General features: G+C 41.2%; 1 protein-coding gene across 1 annotated transcript in view; it reads left to right on the top strand.

Annotated features, from left to right (window-relative positions):
* Nucleotides 1–21243, top strand: part of ralyl (RALY RNA binding protein like) — a gene marked incomplete at both ends in the record, with an annotated part of 148555 nt that overhangs the window by 122589 nt on the left and 4723 nt on the right. The window contains 2 exons of the mRNA XM_080751994.1: nucleotides 1416–1579; nucleotides 18881–18994. Of these exons, the coding sequence (XP_080608120.1) occupies nucleotides 1416–1579; nucleotides 18881–18994 (278 nt within the window). The remainder of the gene's footprint in view (nucleotides 1–1415; nucleotides 1580–18880; nucleotides 18995–21243) is intronic.

Below are 21243 nucleotides of genomic sequence, written 5' to 3'. Positions count from 1 at the left end.
TGCTAAAAATTTTTTGCCTTTTTACACATTTATGTTAAACAAATAAATCATGATTCTATCCACTTTGAATAGCTTGAATACATGATTACTATGCAATTGACAGATTGTTGATATTATTGACATTCGTTCTCAGTTAATAAGTAGGGGAGAGCCGCCTCAATTGTAACGCTTCATAATTGTAACAAGCACATTATCTCCTGATTGGTCAATGCCATCATGACGTCATCGCATCAGTATGTGACCAGGGCCGTAATGAACGTCTCCAGGAAGTAAGAACTATTTGTATCCAGTCTAGACCGAGTTATTGCAGAAAAAATGGTATTTCTCAAAATGCGTAAAAAAATTCACCTTGAGTATCTTTGGTCTGCAAATCTTTTCTTTAATGTTGCTGAGATAAAATCTACATGGCTGTCTGCATGTATCTGTTCTTCATTAGTTTACATCGTTTTAACTTGCTATGCATGTTAGTTCTGTTCTGTAGGCAACGTCAAAGCAGGGGTGCCAAAACGGTTCAATTGTAACACAATTTAACATGATAATATCATATTGAAATATTTGACATATTGGCCAATATTGTGTTCAGTCAGCTGACATTCAATTACAGTGTATTTTAAGTCAGATTAGGGACGTATAACATGTTGCATTAATCAAACTTGATATTTATTTAGGTAATCAATGTATTTTCCCATGGAATTCACTCAAATGCTTAAACTGGTACATCTTATAATATTTAATATTTTCCTGAAGTATGATATAGTATCTTATCACACCCTTGGTATGAAAACAATGTAAAAGAGTTGCTTGAATGAAATATAATTGATTTAAACAAAAAAATATTTGTTTATTAAGGTTCTTTAGCTGTGTTACATTTGTAAATCATGCTGTTACAATTAATCCCGTGTGGGCTTCAAATGTGACATCGGAACAGCGTCCACTCTCGGTTTAATAACTCATGACCTGTTTTATCAAATGAAAAACTTGAAGTGGTTTATTATAGCAGACATGTGTAAGTCCTTTGCCTGACAATATTACATAGGTAAAATAATCTCTGGGTAAAATATTGAAATGTGAAAAACGTTACAATCGTGCAGGCTCTCCCCCTAGTATGTTTAGAAATGGTAGTGGTACGGCCCACCCTGCTCGCTGTAACTTGTACTTGTTTAAAATAGAAAATATGTCGTAGCCCCGACCCCCCCACCCTACGAGGTGGTTGGGGGTCCCTGCTCCATCTCCCCATCAGTTTGGGGGTCCCCGGCCTGAAAACGTTGAAGACCCCTGATTTAGCCTCAAACCTTTTGAAAAACTTTTTTGGGACATAAACAATATGACATAAATACTTTTTAAATGCATGGTGTATCACCTTTAAGACTATTTTGTTTTACTGTGTACTAACATGTGTTCTCATTTCTCTGCAGGTTGTTTGACTACCATGGCAGGGTGGCCCCACCTCCCAGGGCGGTGGTCCCTCTGAAGCGCTCCAGGGTCCAAGCTCCCTCCACACGCCGTGGGAAGACATCCTTCTCGTCATCCTCCAGACCCCCCACCTCCTCTTCCTCCTCTTCCTCCTCTGGACCCAAACGTACGTCCGTCTAAATGTGGTCGCTCTCTTTCTCGTGTTTTATTAGCCACCTCTCCTTTCCTCTCCTCTCTCCTCCCCTCTCCCGCCACTTCTTCTCTTCTCTTCTCTTCTCTTCTCTTCTCTTCTCTTCTCTTTTCTTCTTCAGTATTCAGGTGATTTAGAGATCAATGCTTAGTCCAAATATATATATTCTACGTTGTAAAAAACATGGGAATGGCATGATTCAACAGTGCTACCTTTTCCTGCCCTCTGTAACTACAAGTAGGTCGGGAGTGGCTTATTGTCGGTATCAGCCGGTAACACACGGGAGTCTGTCCCCGTTACAATGCGCTAGACCCCTGGGAGATGGACTGCTGAGGTGGAGCGCCATACCTACCATCAGCTCCCAGTACTTGCCGCACGACTTGCCAAGCCATGCTACTCATACGCTGAGTTGGCGGTGCCCAGAATCTAACCCATGACCTTGCGGTCCAAAGGCGAGAGCTCTACCGACTGAGCTACCCAGGCACCTCTGTAAAATATGTATTTAATATCGACCGAATATCGTACAACACAACACATCACAGCCAGATTGTAACGTCATAATGATCTGGCCGCTTCTCTGTCACTAATCCAGCCAGCCCATCAGTCACTGTTCCCTTCCCATCGCCTTATAGGACCCAATTGTGTTTGGCACCAGTGTTCATTTCGTCAACTAAAACTATGATTAAATATACTGACCATTCCATCAACAAATAAACTAGGCTAAAATGTTAGGGAGGGACTTGTGGAGAAAGATCCAGTAGAACTAAAAGATATCACTTCATGCTTGGTTTTGTGCAGTGTCACTCTCCGGAAATAGCTGATTTACAAGCTCACAAGGTGTCGCAGCTGTGAACTCGTAGATCTGCTATTTTTGGCATACAGCTGAGTATTAATTAGGCATTTCATCGGCACCAAGGCCCACCAAAATATTTTTTGTAGACAAAATCAACTGTAGATTTAGTTGACTAAAATCTTATATTTAGTGGACTAAAATATGACTAAAACCAAATGAAAATGTATTCAAAAGACTGACTAAAACAAAATCAAGTGTTGTCAAAATTAACACTGCAACTGGATCTGTGTTTGGCATTCTTTTTGGTCCTCCGAATAACTGTTGCATTTATGATGTTACCTGCCTCGGCTCCTGAATATCATTAATGTGAGATCTGGGCCATCCCTGCCGCAGAGCGTTAGCGTGTTTTCCAAAACATTAGTCATCCATTGCCTTTTATAACTGGCTGCAGAATGGTTTGTTTAGTTTCATTGCTGCAGTGGTTCTCAAACTTTTTTGGCTTCTGTACCACTTTTTCCTGATTTCTGGATCAAAGTACCCGCTACTCTGTACCCGACTACAACCTTGCTTAGAAAACCGTCGCTGTGAGGCAGAAACCTCATATCTCCATATTTTGTTTTGGTAGATTATTGCCCTACTTTGCCATACTACAGTGTCATACAAAAGTAGCAAAAATAGCAGATCTACTTAATTTTTTCCACTTTTGCATTAGAATCCTGACAAGTGTCCGTTTTGGACATATGAGGTATACACCCGATGCTATGAATGAATTGTAGAATATAACATTACAAATAAGAAAAGGAGCGAAAGACGTGAAATTTAGAGCATCCTGAGCACATTTATAAACTGTGTCCAGTTTTTACATGTTCCACTTTCTCTCACATACCCCATGTAGTACCTCTGTGGTACACGTAACCACCAGTTGAGAACCACTGCTGTAGCTCATGGTGAAGCTCATTGTATATTTCCCAACAAACATCACTATTGATGTACCATTACTTTCTCATAGGTTGATGAATCAAGTCACACTGGAAATGGGGCTCGCATGGATTAAAGTGCTCAGTCGCCACAGCTGATTTCAGTCATTTGGATTCCATAAAAGGCGTCTTCTATATGGAAGCATGCTAAAATAGGCATCTACATGCTCTTCCTGTACACTTTTTTGGGAAAAAATCTCCCTTCTAGTATAATCATAATACCTGATAATCATGTTTTTTGGGGGGAAATCATGGCACTTCATCTTTAATGTGTTTTTTGTCAGGGCTGGTATGCAACTTTTTCAACAGTTTGGCAGTAATGGCTATACCAAAACACAATGATTCTACATAACTGTTCTAATCGAGCTATGTTTAGACCAGCTTTTATCTGCTCCAGCAGCTTGTTGAGGTCCTGTTGGGTCTCACTGGAGACTAGGGGGGAAAAAGCACATTTCACACCCTGTGTTTGGACAGAATCAATTACTTCTACAGTATCTCCACATGTCTAGGCAGGCAGGCCGTGCTGTTTTTAGTCTGGCCTTGACTCATTTGCTCGAGCCGGTATCGTGAAAAGATTGCCTCGTATTGTATTGATTTTGGCCTAGATGGATTAAAGAGCAATATAAGGTTACATCGGTCCAACTTCACTGTTGTTGGACTGAACATGGATAGTTAATAACCATTTATAACTACCCATTACCTACATGTCCAAATAGCTCAGTCGGTAGAGTGCACTCGCCCCTTGAACCACAAGGTCATACCGGTACGTTCGATCCCGGGCGGCGGCAACTCAGCGTATGAGTAGCACGGCTTGAGTGCAGCAAGTCGTGTGGTAAAACTTGGAGCTGATGGTAGGTTTTCACTAGCCTGGCGGGGCCCAACGTAATCTGCGTTCACTCACTCATTCCTTCCACAGTATAACGTCTGGCCTTTGGCCTATTTGCAGCTTGAAAGGTGGGCGGGATTACTTGCCTTGACAGACAGACTCCTCTAACCAATCAGCGTAGCAAAACATCTCTCAGCCAATCGGAAGAACGGCAAACAAACACGTTTTTTCGGCCGATGAACTCCGCAAGCGCATCCCCCGTGTTACTTTTTAATTGTTGTAATTGATTCCAACTCTGAAATAACTGCACTTATTGCTTGTTTTATTGTTAGAGCGTTAACTGTTACACTTGTTGCATCGCAAGGGCAGCCATTGTTGTTTTGAAAATGCTGCAGCATGCATCTACGTCACCGTCTACACATGGACCAATCAGGGAAAGCTTTTCACTTGTTGTCAGAAAAGACTACATTTGTTGTGCGGAAGCAGTCACTGATTGGCCCCGATCAGAGAATAATCAGTATACTCGCTGCCAATCCCTGGAAGTCCAGACGTTATACTGTGGAAGGAATGAGTGAGTGAACGCAGATTACGTCGGGCCCCGCCAGGCTAGGTTTTCACCACCTCAGCAATCCATCTCCCAGGGGTCTAATGCAGTGGTTCTCAACCTGTGGTCCGGGGACCACCAGTGGTCCTTGAGGGGGTTCCAGGTGGTCTCCAGCTAAATAATGGAGTGTTGGTAACCAAATGGACCCTTATACGTAGATCTTTAACTCTTGAAAGTGTCAAATTAAACCAAATGGTCCATTTGGTTTCATTTTACACTTTCCAAGAGTTAAATTATTGTTTAAATCTGCATTACTTAATTGCAAGTCTACAAGTCACAATTAAATTAGAGAATGTAAAGGAATCGTTATTTTGATCAACGTTTGCCTGTGGACAAACACGTCTGAGAGGCTAAATGCTCAATAAGCAAGCTATACTGTATACTTTAAAAATGTTGATTTATATTAGGATACATCCACGCGACTGTAAAGACGAGATGGAAGTGGGGGAGGAGGCTTCACATCTGCTTTCCCCTTTAATCATGGAAAGAGCTTCCATGCTCCAGACTGTCCGTGGTTCAAACGCAGAATACATAATGGACCTTGATATGAAAAGGGTTGAAAACCACTGGTTTATGCTTTAAACAAATAAGAAAACACAGACACTCTAAGCAGTTTATGTCACGGTTCAGTACACTGTAGGTGTGTGTGTGTGTGTGTGTGTGTGTGTGTGTGTGTGTGTGTGTGTGTGTGTGTGTGTGTGTGTGTGTGTGTGTGTGTGTGTGTGTGTGTGTGTGTGTGTGTGTGTGTGTGTGTGTGTGTGTGTGTGCGTGCGTGCGTGCGTGCGTGCGTGCGTTTTCAAGCGATAAAGTGCTAAAATTGTCCATCTCTACAGACCACTAGTCTGGTATTGATATCCTGAAATGAGATTCTGTCTCAAGATTCTCCAAAGCTAAAGTATTATAATATGGGTCTTTATTTAAATTTTTATTTCCCCTCCTTTAATAACCAGAACTATCTGGCTCTCTGGTGCTGATGCAGCGATGCTGGATTAGACGGTGTATGTTTTCCCACTCTGCAGCTCAATGTGGCTGATAGCACAAAGGAAGACAGTCTGAAGCCACCAGATAAATTAGAAACTGTTCCACAGTGTCTTATCATCAGAGGGCAACAAGCAAGCTGCCCAAAGCCAGATCAGATGATGTTGAAATAGCAAACTGAGTGTGCGCGCGCGCGTGCGTGCGTGCGTGCGTGCGTGCGTGCGTGCGTGTGTGTGCGCGCACGCGCGCGCGCGCGCACTGTGCATGTGCATGGTCCAAATCCGGATTTTCGGAGGGCTATCTGCCTCATTCTGTCACAATATGACATTTCAGTCGATTAACGATTGCGATTAATGAGTTTATTGTATTTTTGAACAATGCCAACCACTCCAACAAGTGACCGAGTGTGTCTGTCTGTATGTCCATATGTCTGTATGAGCACAGCCTCAACAGCTGCAATACCACTGGTTGACCTATAACATCAAGTGGCGCTGTTGAGCAGCCTTGAAGTGAATAAACAGGAATTTATTTAACATTGTTCCTCTAGTTCATATAGCTTAAAGAAATGAATTCATCACACACTGATCACTTCACACTGGGTGTGATTTTCATGTCCATTTTATGCCACTGTTATAGTATAAGTATAAGTTTAATAATACATATATGAAGATGACGAGCAGTTTATTGGCATCGAGGTGCTGAGGTGCAGAGGTGCTGTGGTATTTGGCTTTGCAACAGTCCAAATGTTAGAAATGAAGCAAGGTCTTTGGTTTGATTACCATGCACCATCTTTTGATTACCATGCACCACCTTTTGATTACCATGCACCACCTGGGGACCCAAAGTACTTTTCTGTCCACGGTTGGGTAAAAAAGAAAAAAGAAAAGTTCCTGTACTGACTGACATAAAGTGCAGGCTCTCGTGTTCTCTCTCTCTCTCTCTCTCTCTCTCTCTCTCTCTCTCTCTCTCTCTCTCTCTCTCTCTCTCTCTCCCCTTGCCAGTCTATCCATCTCTGTGCAAAGACGCACACAGCAGTGGCTATTTTCAGCTGATTCTTATTCTTATCGGTCATAGTCTTATTAATAAGAATGATAAATACAAGCTAAAATAAAGTTCTTATCCGTTTCGGAAAACAACTCTGCAAATCGGCGTGATTTTTATTTTTTTTATTTTATTTAACCTTTATTTAACCAGATAAAAACACATTGAGACATGATCTCTTTTACGAGTGTGACCTGGCCAAGAGGCAGAAATAAAAAATTACACAATCCTTGCTTGTTTACAAGACATCACAACAAAAATAGAACATCCATGATACACAAACAGATACCTAAGAAATACAAAAAATACAAAATGTACACTAAATAATAAAACTAGTTTGCAATTCACGGGTAGCAGTACACGGCACGCACAGTGTACCCAATGTACCCAAAGGAAGAGATCACAGAGCAAATTAATTACAGATCTGAACAAGTACAAGCGTTTGTAGATCTATCTAGAGTGATTCTCTTAAAACTTCTCAAGGGAATTAACACAGCCAATTTGAGACTGGACTGAAGGTCATTCCATGACCAGGGGCCAAAAAAGGAGAGGCTTTTTTTGCCTCCCTCAGATGTAAATGTAGGTACTACACATCGTAACCAGGCATTTGATCTGAGATTTAGCCCATTCTTAACCAGTACAAATTTGGAGGAAATATAGAAAGGAATCTCCCCAAGTAACGCTTTGTATACAAAATTCAACCAATGTTGTAACCTGCGAGATGTCAATGAAGACCAATCAACTGCAGCATACAACATGCAGTGATGCGTCCTGAAAGGCGAATTTGTTATGAATCTCAGAGCTGCGTGATAAAGAGGATCTAATTTGGCCAAAGTGGAGGCACAAGCAAACCTATAAATGGTGTCCCCATAATCCAGCTGGGACAAGAACAAACCATTTACCAATCGTTTACGGGAGGAGCGAGCAAAACAGGCCTTCAGCCTGTAGAAAAAACCTAAAGTGAATTTAAGCTTCTTTCCTAGAGCATCAATATGAAATTTAAAGTTGAGATGTTTATCCAACCAGAAACCTAGATATTTATAACGCTCCACCCATTCAATGGGGGTACCATCTAGAGTGGAGATATTTACTGTTATTGGATACTCTCTTGGAGTGAACAACACAGCCTTTGTTTTGTTACCATTTAACAACAATTTGTTTCTTCTCAATTCATGCTGCAGTGAGATGAAATCAGACGACAAATCATTTACAGCCAACTCAAGCGTAGGCGCACAGGTGTACAGAACCGTGTCGTCCGCATACATATGGTACCTAGAGTGCTTTGACTTACTGCAGATATTGTTAATGTACAAAAGAAAGAGTAAAGGACCCAATATAGAGCCCTGAGGGACACCCTTCTCCAGAGCAACTTTATCCGACACGATGTCACCCAGTTTAACACATTGCGAGCGACCCATCAAATAACTGGAAAACCAACCAATCGCATTTTGGCCCATGCCAATATTTGCGAGCGTCTTTAACAATATGGGCAAATCCACAGTATCGAAAGCCTTGGATAGGTCGATAAACAAGGCTGCGCAGACATAAGAATCTTCCCAGGCTGCTTTGATGTCATCTAAGACAGTGAGGCAAGCCGTAACGGTACTATGCTTTGATCTAAACCCAGACTGCATGGTGTTTAGGATCTTATAATGCTCAAGAAATTGGTTAACTTGAACAGATACCTGCGCTTCCAGGATTTTAGCTAGAGCAGAAAGATTAGAAATTGGCCTATAGTTATTTACATCAAGGGGATCACCTGCCTTGAGGAGGGGGGAAACATGCGCTTGCTTCCACACCAAAGGAATATTCTGAGAAGTTAATGAAAGATTAAATATATCAGTTATAGGTTGGGCTAAAACTGTCGCAGCTATTCTCAGAAGATAGGGATCGAGACCATCTGGTCCTGGAGCCTTTTTTGGGTCCAACGAGGACAGCGAACGGAGCACATCCATAACCAGAATAGGAGAAAAGTCAAAATGTACATTAGAATCTACTAATGAAAATGCCTCCTCGTGTGCACCTTGCGGCGCGGAGGAAGCATTTTGTACATCGAAAATGTGCCCAGCTTTTTTGAAATGATTGTTGAAAGCATTTGCGATCAGCTTTGTGTCACATATAAGAGATTCCCCTACCCGTAGCTTTAGCGGGGGGCCAGCAGCTCCCCTCTGCTGGAGAGATTTAACTGCTTTCCAGAAATTTACACCAGATGTATCAGAAGTTAGAGATAAATAATACTGTGCCTTCAACCTTTTGGTGAGAGCAGTACACTTATTTCTGAGGATACGAAAAAGAAGCCAATCGTTTGGGGACTTAGACTTTCTGGCAAGTGCCCATTTCCTATTTCTGTCATGAATCAAATCAGCCAAATCCCTAGAGAACCAGGGATTAGACCTATTCTTAATTCTGACCTTCTTTAGGGGAGCATGTTTATTTACCAGAGCAAGGAAATGGTCGTGAAAGAAACAATAAGCCTCATCCACAGATGGTATGAGAGAGATACGAAACCAATCAACTAGTGCCAAATCATGCACAAAAGCTTGCTCAGAGAAATGTTTAAAACAACGCCTGGTTACAGTCAAGCTTTTTGATTTGGGCAATTTTGTGCTTCTAACACAGGCAATAGCACAGTGGTCGCTCATATCATTTGCAAAGACACCAACAGAGATATATTTATGTACAGCGTTTGTCAAAATGATGTCAATCAGAGTGTCACTAGCTGGTCTAGTGGGGCTGTTTATAATCTGGGTTAGATTTAGGGAGTCACAGTTCTGTTTAAAACCTGAAGATTTTTCAGAATCCCAGTCCCAATTTAGATCCCCCAAAAGCACAATTTCTGTGTGCGAATATTTTGCAATTAAATCAGTAAGATTTCCCAGAGTTTCAGCTATAGCTGCAGGAGGCCTGTAACAGCAGATAATAGTAAGTGGTGCATTTGCCACCATTATCTGAACTGCTAAAAATTCAAACTGTCTCGGGACAGAGACAGAGTGAAGAACAGACCCTTGAAATCTGTTTGAGATGTAGAGCGCAACGCCACCGCATCTACCTTTCCGATCAGATCTAAACAGATTAAAACCAGGAAACTGCAAATTATCTGGTGTGGTGGGTTTAAGCCACGTCTCAGAGATAGCCACTCAGTGATACAATATACGGATAATCTGGCCCGGATCATTCATAATTTATTTTCTCAACCTCAATGCAGAGTTTCTCTGAAATGTCATCAGTGTTGAACATGAGTGTTGTGGTGAATTCAGAAAGCATTTCTATTGCAAGCAGTGTGCGAGCGTTGCAATCCCCAGGGGCGTCACAAGGGGTAGGAAAGTCGGACTGAGTTACTGGGGCCCAAGGTGGAGGGGCCCTAGTAACTTTAGCTATTGAAAAATAGCAGATATACAAGCTCACAGCGCGAGCTTGTAGATCTGCTATTTTTGAAAAGTCATGAAAAATGTGTGCAAATCTTTGAATATGTATTTTTTAAGCTGACATTTGTAACTCAAATTTTGCTTCGGGGGGGGGAACTAAATATTTTGAGATGGGGGGTCCTTCACATGAAAACGTTTTGAGCATCTCTGACATGGAAACATAGGTTTCTTGGCACACATTTTCACGATTTTTCAAAAATAGCAGATCTACAAGCTCGAGCTTGTATATCTGCTATTTTTCAATAGTTAACATTCATGGGGGGCCCGCAGTGAATCCTTGTACCCAGGGCCCAGAATTTGGTGTGACACCCCTGATCCCACCTATATGTATCAATGCTGTCGGGCATTCACTGTTCTGACAATGAGTCTACTTTAACTGAACTGACCACACAATGAAATGAAACGCTCACTTTATTAAAAAGTCCTGTAACGAATGGAGAGACAGAGAGAGAGAGAGAGAGAGAGAGAGGCACACACAAGAGTTTGACACTACTGGCAGAGGTTTTCGCTCCACTGATTGCGGGTGTCTTTTGTTCCTTCAATCAAATCAAATCAAGACTACTCCACCAAGTGCACCTCTCTGATTTGTATTCACGTATTCAGGTTTTATTCAGATGACGAGAGGCAATTTTCATCATTTGAAATTGTCTGTAAAAAAAGTCTGATCTTGCGCCATCTGGTTTTCTTCACTTGTGTTTTTGATTATATTGTCACTGTCGTGCATAAATCTCGTATCTCCGTAATTTAATCCGTGTGTTTTTTTGTTTTTTTTTGTAAATTAATGGCTCTACAGCGGCACACAAAAGTAGCAAACTCGGCGCGAAGCTAGGATGAAATGAAGAAAATATGCACTTGAATTATATTATCCTGCCCCCCATTGCTTTCGGCGCTCAACTGAACTTCTCTGTTGCGCTCCCCCGGTTGAGACTTGAGAAACACTACACTATAATACATTCAGAAATGTAAAGTAATTCTGGGTCATAAAAGCTCGCCGGGAAGCAGTGAATTTTATTTTACTACTCCACTTCAGGTGTCAAAGAGAATGTGATGTTTTCCTCTCAGCTTGTGTTGATGTTCTGTTTATTTTTCCAAGCCCATCCTCTTTCAAAACATGACACACTTGGCAGAACCAATGGGGTTTAGGGGAAGATTATCATATCGTCTCTGTCGGGGTTGGAAATCTCATAATGTCCAAAACTGAAACTTTTCAGGATTCAAATTCAAAAACAGCAGAAGATCGTCATGCTTGAAAAGCATTGCTTCGCACTTGAGTATTACAGTGGTTTTCAAGCCTTTTCATATCAAGGTCCATTATTTATTCTCCATTTGAGATATGAACCACCATTTGATGATATTCAGCCTCTCAGACCAAAAATTTAAGATTATGTTGTTATTGTCGGATAAGATTTTGTCCACAATTCTATGATGTAGGTCTATTGATGTGGTACCATAAGAGTGATAACAATTATTGAATTAAGTAATGCAGGCATTTAACAATAATTTAACTCTTGCGAGCGTAAAATGAAACCAAATGGTTTCATTTTACGCTCTCAAGAGTTAAAGATCTATACGGGTCCCATTTGGTTACCACTCTCCATCCAAGAGATAAGAGGTCTCTGCCTGACTGCAACAATTTATTCTTTATTATAAATGCCTCTATCAGCACAGCTTGTGCTTCCACATTTCAGCGTCCCCGAGATGTGAGGCTTGAATTAATGATGACAGCCTTTTTGGATTTAGTGTTTGTTTGCTTCTCTCGGCGGATGGGTTAGGGTTAGGGATTTGCATACAACATATCAAGGTCAAGTCGCCAACTTAATCCATTTCAAGTCGAAAACTGCAATTACAGAACAGCTTCAGCCAAAACATTGAATATCTATAGCAAACAGTTGGGCATTATTAATTCAGCTGGGGTTTCTTTAGGCCGTGGCCTAAAGAAATCCTTCCTCCTCATTCGTACTGTATAAAATGCTCCAGATTGAAATGCTATCAATGTTATCACCCTTGGTCTTGTCATTGCAATGTGCATGCACCAACACACGTTCAGAGGAATAATTTACTGGTTGTTCCCTCAGCGGGAATTGAACCTGGCCCGTTGGATTACCTGCTAACCCACGCTTCTGAGTGAGCTAACCAGGCAGCTGGCCGACTTTTCTTTTTTTTGCTTGGACCATGCGAACTATGGGGGCTTAATATTTACCATTCTGTCCATAACGGCACATAACTCGGTAACAGCGCTGAGTCGGCTCAGGTGACGTTCATCGGCGCCTCCGACGCGGTTTGGTCAATAAAACAAAAAATGTCGGGGGAGGTGCCTCCGTCTCGGTAGCGTCCTCAGTAAGAGCGCTAGAATTCCCAACCTGGTAGTCTTGAATCCCAGCGTGGGTTGGACTTTTTTTTATTCCCTTGAACGTGTGTTGGTGCATGCGCATTGCAATGACAAAACTAAGGGTGAGAACGGGTCTACCAGCTCCTGGTAGCCAGTAGTCAGACTACTGAGCCTTAGCTAAGGGATGACAACGGTGATAATTACAGACCCATACAGGTATCAGGTGACATAGGTGGTGCGCTTCTTTCCTTTCAGTTTGCGTGCCTCTGTTCTGGATGCCTGACGCAGTGCCCTGCCAGCCTCATCCTTCTCTCTCTGACTTTGTCTGTGACCCATGGTAGTTCCCCATAGAGGACCACATTTCTGATGTGGTCTGTCATTCACTATTTCTGCAGTAGCGTGAAATTGCGTTGAATTATTTGCGTCATATGCCCCCATATCAAATGCCAATAAAAGACAGTACATGTACGTATAATATAGACAGTTACTGGCACTATTTCTGTAAGATAGGAATAGAACTGCACAGCATGGTGGGTGTAAGTCCATGGTCTAATCTCCAAAGCAGGTTCAGTCCCTGAAGAAAGTGTCATTTAAGCTGATTTTGTGTGTGATTAAAAGCGCTCCATGGTCAAAGTATTAAATGATGATAACCTGCTGTACGCCTCTGATCTATGATACGCTTTTTGCACTGCAAATGTAATATAGGAGGAGCGACGAGCGGCAACCCCCAGAGCTATGAGGGCAATTAATATGGGATTGTGTCGATATTGCGATAGCATCTGTTCGACGATCCATTCTTTGTGATGTTAACCTGGTGAAAATTTCCGGCTGTGATAATCCACTGCAGAGTTATAGCCAATTGAATGTGGCTTGTTTCGCCAAAAAGCAGCACGAAAGAAAATGAGAGTAAACCATCTTGTTTTTGTCTGTACTCTGTGATGCTGGGATCATTCACAGACTGCGGACAAGTGCTCTCTGTCATAAACCACCTAAAAAAGGCTTTGGCAAGCACTTGTCTTTCTTTGGCAGTGTGGGCCTCGGACGAAATGACAAGCAGTAAAATAAATGTCCTTGGTAGTAAAATGGATGACTGATGTTTTGGACCAGGGCCTTCCTCAGATTGATTGATTGATTGATTGAATACTTTATTAATAGTTCGCGAAAAGTTTGAACACAAAGCCCTGAGAGCGTGTTTCCATTGTGGTCCTGTGTATTCAATTCATCAAGACATATAATGACATACAATACTAAATCATCAATACTAGGAGCAGTAAAAGTATATTTACAGTGGAGGGTCATTTCTTTTGGCAAGCTAGAAGACTTGTCGAGGTGTTTTGAAGGAGGTTAGGGAGTCACACTTTCTGATGGCTGGTGGTAGGGCATTCCACATCTTGGTAGAATTAATTAATCTCCTTGTTTGTGCCGAACCTGGGGGGAATGAAGGAGATCCATGGAGCTCTCTCTGGTGTTGTGCCCGTGGGCGTTTCTCACATGAAGTAGTCAGACAGGTACATGAGCACTGGTCCCGTGAGTATCTTGAAAACCAGACCCATTGTAATAGGTTGCTGTACTCTGTCCTCTAGCCTGAGCCATCCCACCCTAGCACATGGGTGGGCGACTTTGATGATGGAGAGGGCCACTATACTGTATTTCCACACTCACTCCAATGGGCCACATGGCATATCGTTACTGTCGAGCAAAAAATCTTGAATCTCCAGTAAGAGTATAGCAAAAATAGCCGATCTACAAGCTTGAAACACGTCGCGCTGTGATGCGTTTTGAGCTTGCAGATCTGCTATTTTCTGTTATTTTTTAATTGGAATCCTGATTGCAACTGGTTATACTTATTTTAACTTTATGAACTTAAATACATTAGACATGGAAAAAAAAAAAAAAAAAAGACCAGTTGCCCATGTATGCCCTAGCATATTCTTTTCAAATCTTTTTAGCTGGTCAGTCAGGACCAGCTTTGTAATCAGGTCACTTTCCTAGACGAGAGAGTTGCTACCGTTGAGTACCTCTTCTGGATAGGCTATCCATGTACATGGTACTGAGCTAAGGGCCAATCGCAGGACAGTACCCCAGGAGTGCCCTTCCAGACAATGGGGGGAAAGAACTGGGCCAATAGCAGTTACCGCTCCTCCAGGCTATGGGGAAAATTAGCTGTTGGAAAAAGTACTCAAATGTTTTACTTAAGTAAAAGTATCGTAAAAGTATCAATACTGCACTGTAGATGTACTCAGTTACAGAGATGGGAAGTAACGAAGTACAAATACTTTGTTACTGTAACAAAGTACTTTTTTCAGTACTTTGTACTTTACTGAGTAGTTATTTGTCTGAGTACTTTTTATTTTTATCCGTTACATTTTAACACAAGTATCTGTACTTTTACTCTGCTACATTTTCATAACAGGCTAGTTACTTTGGTTTTAATGGTATATAGCCTATTAATGTTGCGCCGGAGCATATCTGAATTATCTGATGCGCATCTGATAGGCACACACAGTCGCACGCACGCACGCACGCACACACACACACACAGGCAGACACGCAGAGCCCCTCCGCTCAGCAGCAGCAGCAGCAGCAGCAAGCAAGTTCCCAAAAGTTCTTTTTTCGCCAACAGACAACTCTCTCTGCTTTCCTCTTACCTGCAGCCTGCAGGACATCCTCGACATGTTCCCAAATAAATAAGTCCTTATTTAAACAGTAGGCCTACACAGCTTCCAATTCCAAACACAGCCTTTGTGATCATTAATCCACCCGTACCGCTGGATTAAGAATTGACGTCTTTTCTCTTTTTGTCTTTCCAGGTGTAGCCTATTACAACTCGTTAAGCATCGTCAGAACGTTTTAAAGTGCACTGATCAATAGAGAGAAGTGTAACATTGTAAGTCTCTGTAGAGAGGTTAAAACGAATCAAAACAACTTGAAGCAGTAACATGGGGTATTTTTTTGCTTTGCATATACTTGATTTATGTCAGACTAATGACATAAGGTATATTTCTCACCTTAAACAATGAAATGCAGACATGCACGTACTGCTATGTGTTTGAATAGGGAAACCTTATTTATTTATTTTAGCTTTTATTAAAAAATATTAAAATAAGATTTTGTTTGATAATATAAGTTTTGCCATAATCATGCAGCTTTATTACAATGACACAGCTATAACAGCAATGTTTAAAAATGTTATAGATTACAGTAGTAGACCTATAATCTATAATTCTTTTTTAATTCATATTATTTTTGTATCCATATTATGATATTAGACTGGATAATTATCGTCTGTGATTTGGGATATTGTACTACATATAGTCCAAGTCTTATTTGTCCTTTTTTTTAATAAGACAAAACGGACTCGAACCCCTTAGGACTTGGACTTGACTTGGACACTTTAGGTGGACTCGACTACAACACTATAGCACATTCTCACAATGACATCATAAACATATTAACTAGTATTGTAAGATTACTTTTTAAAATGACAGTAGGCTACCCCTTAGATGACAGTTTAATATCCTTCAAATTCTATTGGCTTTGCACAGAAACATACGGTAAAATACTTTTACTTTTACTTCAAAAGTACTTTACAAATCCGGTACTTTTTACGTTTTACTTGAGTAAAGTTTTTAGTTGAGTACATTTACTTTTACCAAAGTAGTTTTTTTCACAAGTACTTGTACTTTTACTTGAGTACAGAATGTGAGTACTTTTCCCATCTCTGCTCAGTTATAAGTAAAAGTCCAGAATTCAAAATGTACTGGAGTAAAAGTATGAAAGTATTGTCATCAAAATGTACTTAAAGTAGCAAAAGTACAGATGCGACACGTTGTGAGCTTGTAGTGTAGACAGTAGCGGCCTTTACTATGTTTCAACCGTCAATTGAAACGGGCCGCGGCCGTCAGGGGGGCCTCCGACTGCCGGTCAGTCTAAGTCCAAATCACGGTCAATGCCAATGACAGTCCATCGAAAACCCCCTCTCACATTGGGGCCCCCTTTCTGTAACGCGCTGCCTAATGTCCTGTGGCCAGGGGGGACTCCGACTGCCGGTAAATCTCAGTCCAAATAAATGACACTCAATGCGAACGACCCTCCATCGGAAGCCCCCCTCAATGGGCCCCCCTCTGCACAGCATCGTTCAGCTTGACTTTGGAATACGCAAAACGACCCAGGCGCGCGGTTTAGTTGTACAATATATGTACTGTGAATGGATGGACTGTCAAAACAAGTTGTTATTAGTTAGAATACATCACAGATCCTTTCAAACGAGAGGGCACTTGTGAGTAAAGTTAAGTTGTTCAACCACTAATTAACAACAAACCGTATTTCTCTATTGCAGTATTGATACTTGTACTGGCCAGCCTGCTTGTGATAAATGAAACAGAAGAAAAGAGAGGCCTAATACTTGAGTAAAAGTGCAAAAGTATTGGCATCAAAGTACAAAATGTTTGTATGATTGCTTGTAGATCGGCTATCGTTCTTTGATTTTCACAAGTCATTGTTGACATCATCATCCATTTAAGCTTTATAATTAGCTTCATACTAACATTAACATTAAATATTAACAGTACCATAACCATACACATTAAGCAACATTATCTGTGCATAGAACGAATACATTTGTTATTCAACCAAATGTTCATTATACAGAGAGAATCATACACCTTCATTGAAATGTAGTATGTACAGTAGGCCTACATAAATGCAACAAGTTAACTTTAGGGTTTAAACCATATGGCTAACAATCATCAAAGAAAAGGAAACAGTCTGTTCTTGAGAGATTATTCTATAAATAAAAACGACCTGCTCATTTCATGGCATAACATTATCATCTTTTGTGACACAAGACAAGATTTTGGAAAATAGCGTACAATCAATACACTTATTTGAACACCTTGGTTACATTCTGCATAATGCGTACTTTCTGCTTTTGGTACATTTTAATACAAATACTCTTTATACTTGTACTCAAAGAATGCAAGTACTTTTCCCACTACTGCCTAATAAGCATGCTAGTTTTAGTGAAATCAGACATCCCAGGAAACAGTCTGTTCTTGAGAGATTTGCCCAGCTTAAAAACGACCTGCTCATTTCATGGCATAACATTATCATCTTTTGTGACACAAGACAAGATTTTGGAAAATAGCGTACAATCAATACACTTATTTGAACACCTTGGTTACATTCTGCATAATGCGTACTTTCTGCTTTTGGTACAGTACCTGTCGTATCTTTCTTTACAGGCTAATAATGACATGTCATTGTTCTTATGTGTCAACTTGTACATCTGCCATTTTCAATTGATTACATAGGGCTAATGTTAAAGGGTCACATCTGACCAGCTTATATATTGACTGTGTCAATTCTTGTTTATTAAAGCACAGTATCACATTGAGGCAGGTACATACATAAACAGTGATGACACCTCAAGTCCCATTCCCATCACTATAATCATTGGTACAAAATAGTACAAGATCTGAGGCCATCACGGTACGTATAGGTTCAGTATATAAATAAGAAAAACCCTGCCAATAAAGGATAATAAAAGAAAACATTTTCTCCCTTTCATATTCCCAATTTAGTGTTAAGCCAATTCCCCCATTCCCATGCTCTACGCTAGACCCATCCCTGCTAATCCCCACAGTAGTCATTGGGAGGGTGAAGACAACAACGGGTCTCCTCCGATACCCGATGCCCTAGCATATTGAGCAGGGGTTAGGTGAGAGGTGCTTTGAGCTTTGTAGTTTCGATTTTAGTGCAGGGGTCATCGCCATGCTGGCTTTCTATTTTTGCCACGGTCATACAATGAGCAGAAAGTACTATTACCAGAAACACATGAAGAGATAGCCCTGAATGACCATAACAGGTCTGTAACTCTGAGAGTGTACAAATGGAAATTCTATTTGTACACTCTCAGAGTTAAGGGGGTCCTTGCGAATAAAACCACTAGTACTAGGCAGGACTCATATATGCCATAGTATCCTGGTAAATCAGTCTCATACTGTACATATTCTGAAAAAAACCTGGTGACTTGACATTCAGTGATTGGGTATTATGATAAAAATAAGAACATTATAAGGACAAAAGGAATATAAAAAATGTGCCACCGGCAAGGCCAAGTCTTTACCACAGACACATTTGTCCATGTACAGACATATTGATGACCCCTGTTTTAGTGCCTTTGAGGTGCTAGAGTACAATGATGCGCATGCATAGTCAAAATGACATCAGAGCCAAACTACGTTAAAACTTACAAATGAATATTATATATGTGCTGTTTGTTTACTTTCCATGCCTCATGCAGTGAAGACGGACCAGCTTCAGACCATCAAGCGGGAGCTGACTCAGATCAAGATGAAGATCGACTCCCTGCTCGGACGCCTCGACAAGATCGAGAAGCAGCAGAGAGACGAGAACGGTGAGAGACTGAGAGGAGCGCGCCAGATGCTCCACTGGTTCACAAACATTGCGTCAGGACTCAGGACCCATTTGTGGGTCACGGACACATTTGTATCGGTCCTTTTTTTTTTCAAACATTTTGTTTTTAATTATTATTTATTTCAAAACATTTTCCAAAAACATTCTCAGAATAAAGAAATCGAACCGGTGCGAAGTGTGCGGTGCTCACCTCGCATTGTATCACGGCACATGTGCATATCTCCGTATGGGCTGTTCTGTCAGCTGCGGTGAACAACAGCTCTGCGTACTTTCTATGACGTTAGTCTCGTGTGACGTTAGTCTCGTACTATGGACGTACGGACATACAGTAGGGACGCACACAGCCAGACGTAAGAGCGGTTAGCACCGCTCCATATATATATATATATATATATATATATTAGGGCTGGGACTTTAACTGATTAATTGTGATTAATTAATTACAGAAAATGAACACGATTAAAAAAGATTACGCATTTTAATCGCACTTAGTTTTTGCACCACAGAACCTTCAGTTTCGGGCATACCGATCATAGCGATGCACCAACCAAGAAGAGACAACAAACGCAAAGGGAGAAGTAGCCAATGAGAGCGCTTTGCTTGGCCCAGTGGATGCGAAATTTTGATTTAAAAAACTCACTCGTTGATTCACTCATACAACAAAATGTGTTTTACTTGAAAATAAATGCTTCTATGGTCAAAAAGCTGATCTACAAGCTCACAACACGACATGTCACATAGTTTTAATTTATATTTATTTGTTTGTAAGATCATTTATTTCAAGACTTTGCGCTTTATGACTATACCGGTCAAAACATCGCTAATAGGCTCTATGCACGGCAGTCAAATTAGTATCACTAGTGATACTAATGAAGGCTCTGCTCCATTGATATTGTGCATGTTGGCTCACTGGAAACACTCTGCTACACCAGTGGGTCTCAAAGGGTGGTCCAGCCCTCATGGATCCTCGAGGGGGATCCAAATGGTCCATTTGGTTCTATTTGTACCCCGCCCGCTAACACTGAGGGAAGAAAATGAATAGCACACACCGGCCATCTGTCTTCCTGACATCATGGGAAGATAAGAACTTAACAGGCTCTCTGTCATAACAGCAGACAGGTGCCATTATAGCACTCACTCACTTTATGGGAGAGCTCTTTATAGACGTCCTCCGCTAGACTATAGAGGACATGAGGCACCCGAGGATCAATCTATCCAGCAGCAAAAGAAATCTGATAAGTTTCTTGACCACCTACAGTATGCCCTACAACACATTTCTGAATGAAAAGAAAATCATTATCTCGAATTGTTGCCAAAAATGTGAGGGTTAACTCATTCTTAGCCAAATCGCCTTTCATCGCCATTTTGAGGACGCCAAACCGTGCCAGATCGCCAAACGTCGCCTTGGGGATCATTTTCTGATTATTTTGGTATTTTTTTGAGCTATAAATGACCATTCTAGCTTCATATAAGGTCATCGCCGGAAACCGGAAATCGAGCGTGTCAAACATGTACACAAACATATATTTTTACATTGGAAGCCATTACAGCAACTCGGCTCTATCTCACGTTCAAAACGTCGGATCTTGATCCGGTTTGAAGGCTCTGTGCGTCAATTGGGCATCTAAGGCACATAGTCGATAATTTTTTAAGAGAATACGGCGCGCGGATGGCGTGCACGGGTCCCGGGCCGTTCCATGCTAACGCTAATGCTAAGTGAATGGACTGGTTGCTAATTTGAGGCCTTCTAGCAATCGCCAGAGACCTTAATCGCTGGCGACATCTAGTGTACACTATATAGACTACAGCCTACCAAAATGGCATGCATATAAGGGAGATCTACTGTGACTCTGAAAAATTAATAATATTCCTGGCAGTATAGGCGCAAAAGCATGGTTAACACACATTTGTAAATGAAATTGTTGAATTGTGATATAATCAAACAAAAAATATCAAATGTATCAGTCTTCATTTCCCATAAGGAAATGTGTGTATTTAACTTTGACTGGAAGTGGGTACCCTGCAGTCAAACTGTGCTTTCACAGTCCAGGAATACAGAAGTGCTGTTCTTAAACCCAATGCGTAAAAGAAAAAACTGTTAAAAATACAGGGATGTGCCGTCTAAAGTGGACTTGAGCCGCGAGAGATGCTGCAGAGCGAGCTGTTAGTTGAGTGAGTCGCTGTGCCGAGCGTTGCGAAGTCAGCTTCAGTCGACTCGGCGCCATTCGA

This window comes from Nannobrachium achirus, assembly GCF_963921795.1.
Source record: "Nannobrachium achirus genome assembly, chromosome: 21".
In the NCBI taxonomy this organism is placed as follows: domain Eukaryota; kingdom Metazoa; phylum Chordata; class Actinopteri; order Myctophiformes; family Myctophidae; genus Nannobrachium; species Nannobrachium achirus.
This window is presented reverse-complemented; position numbering and strand designations above follow the sequence as displayed.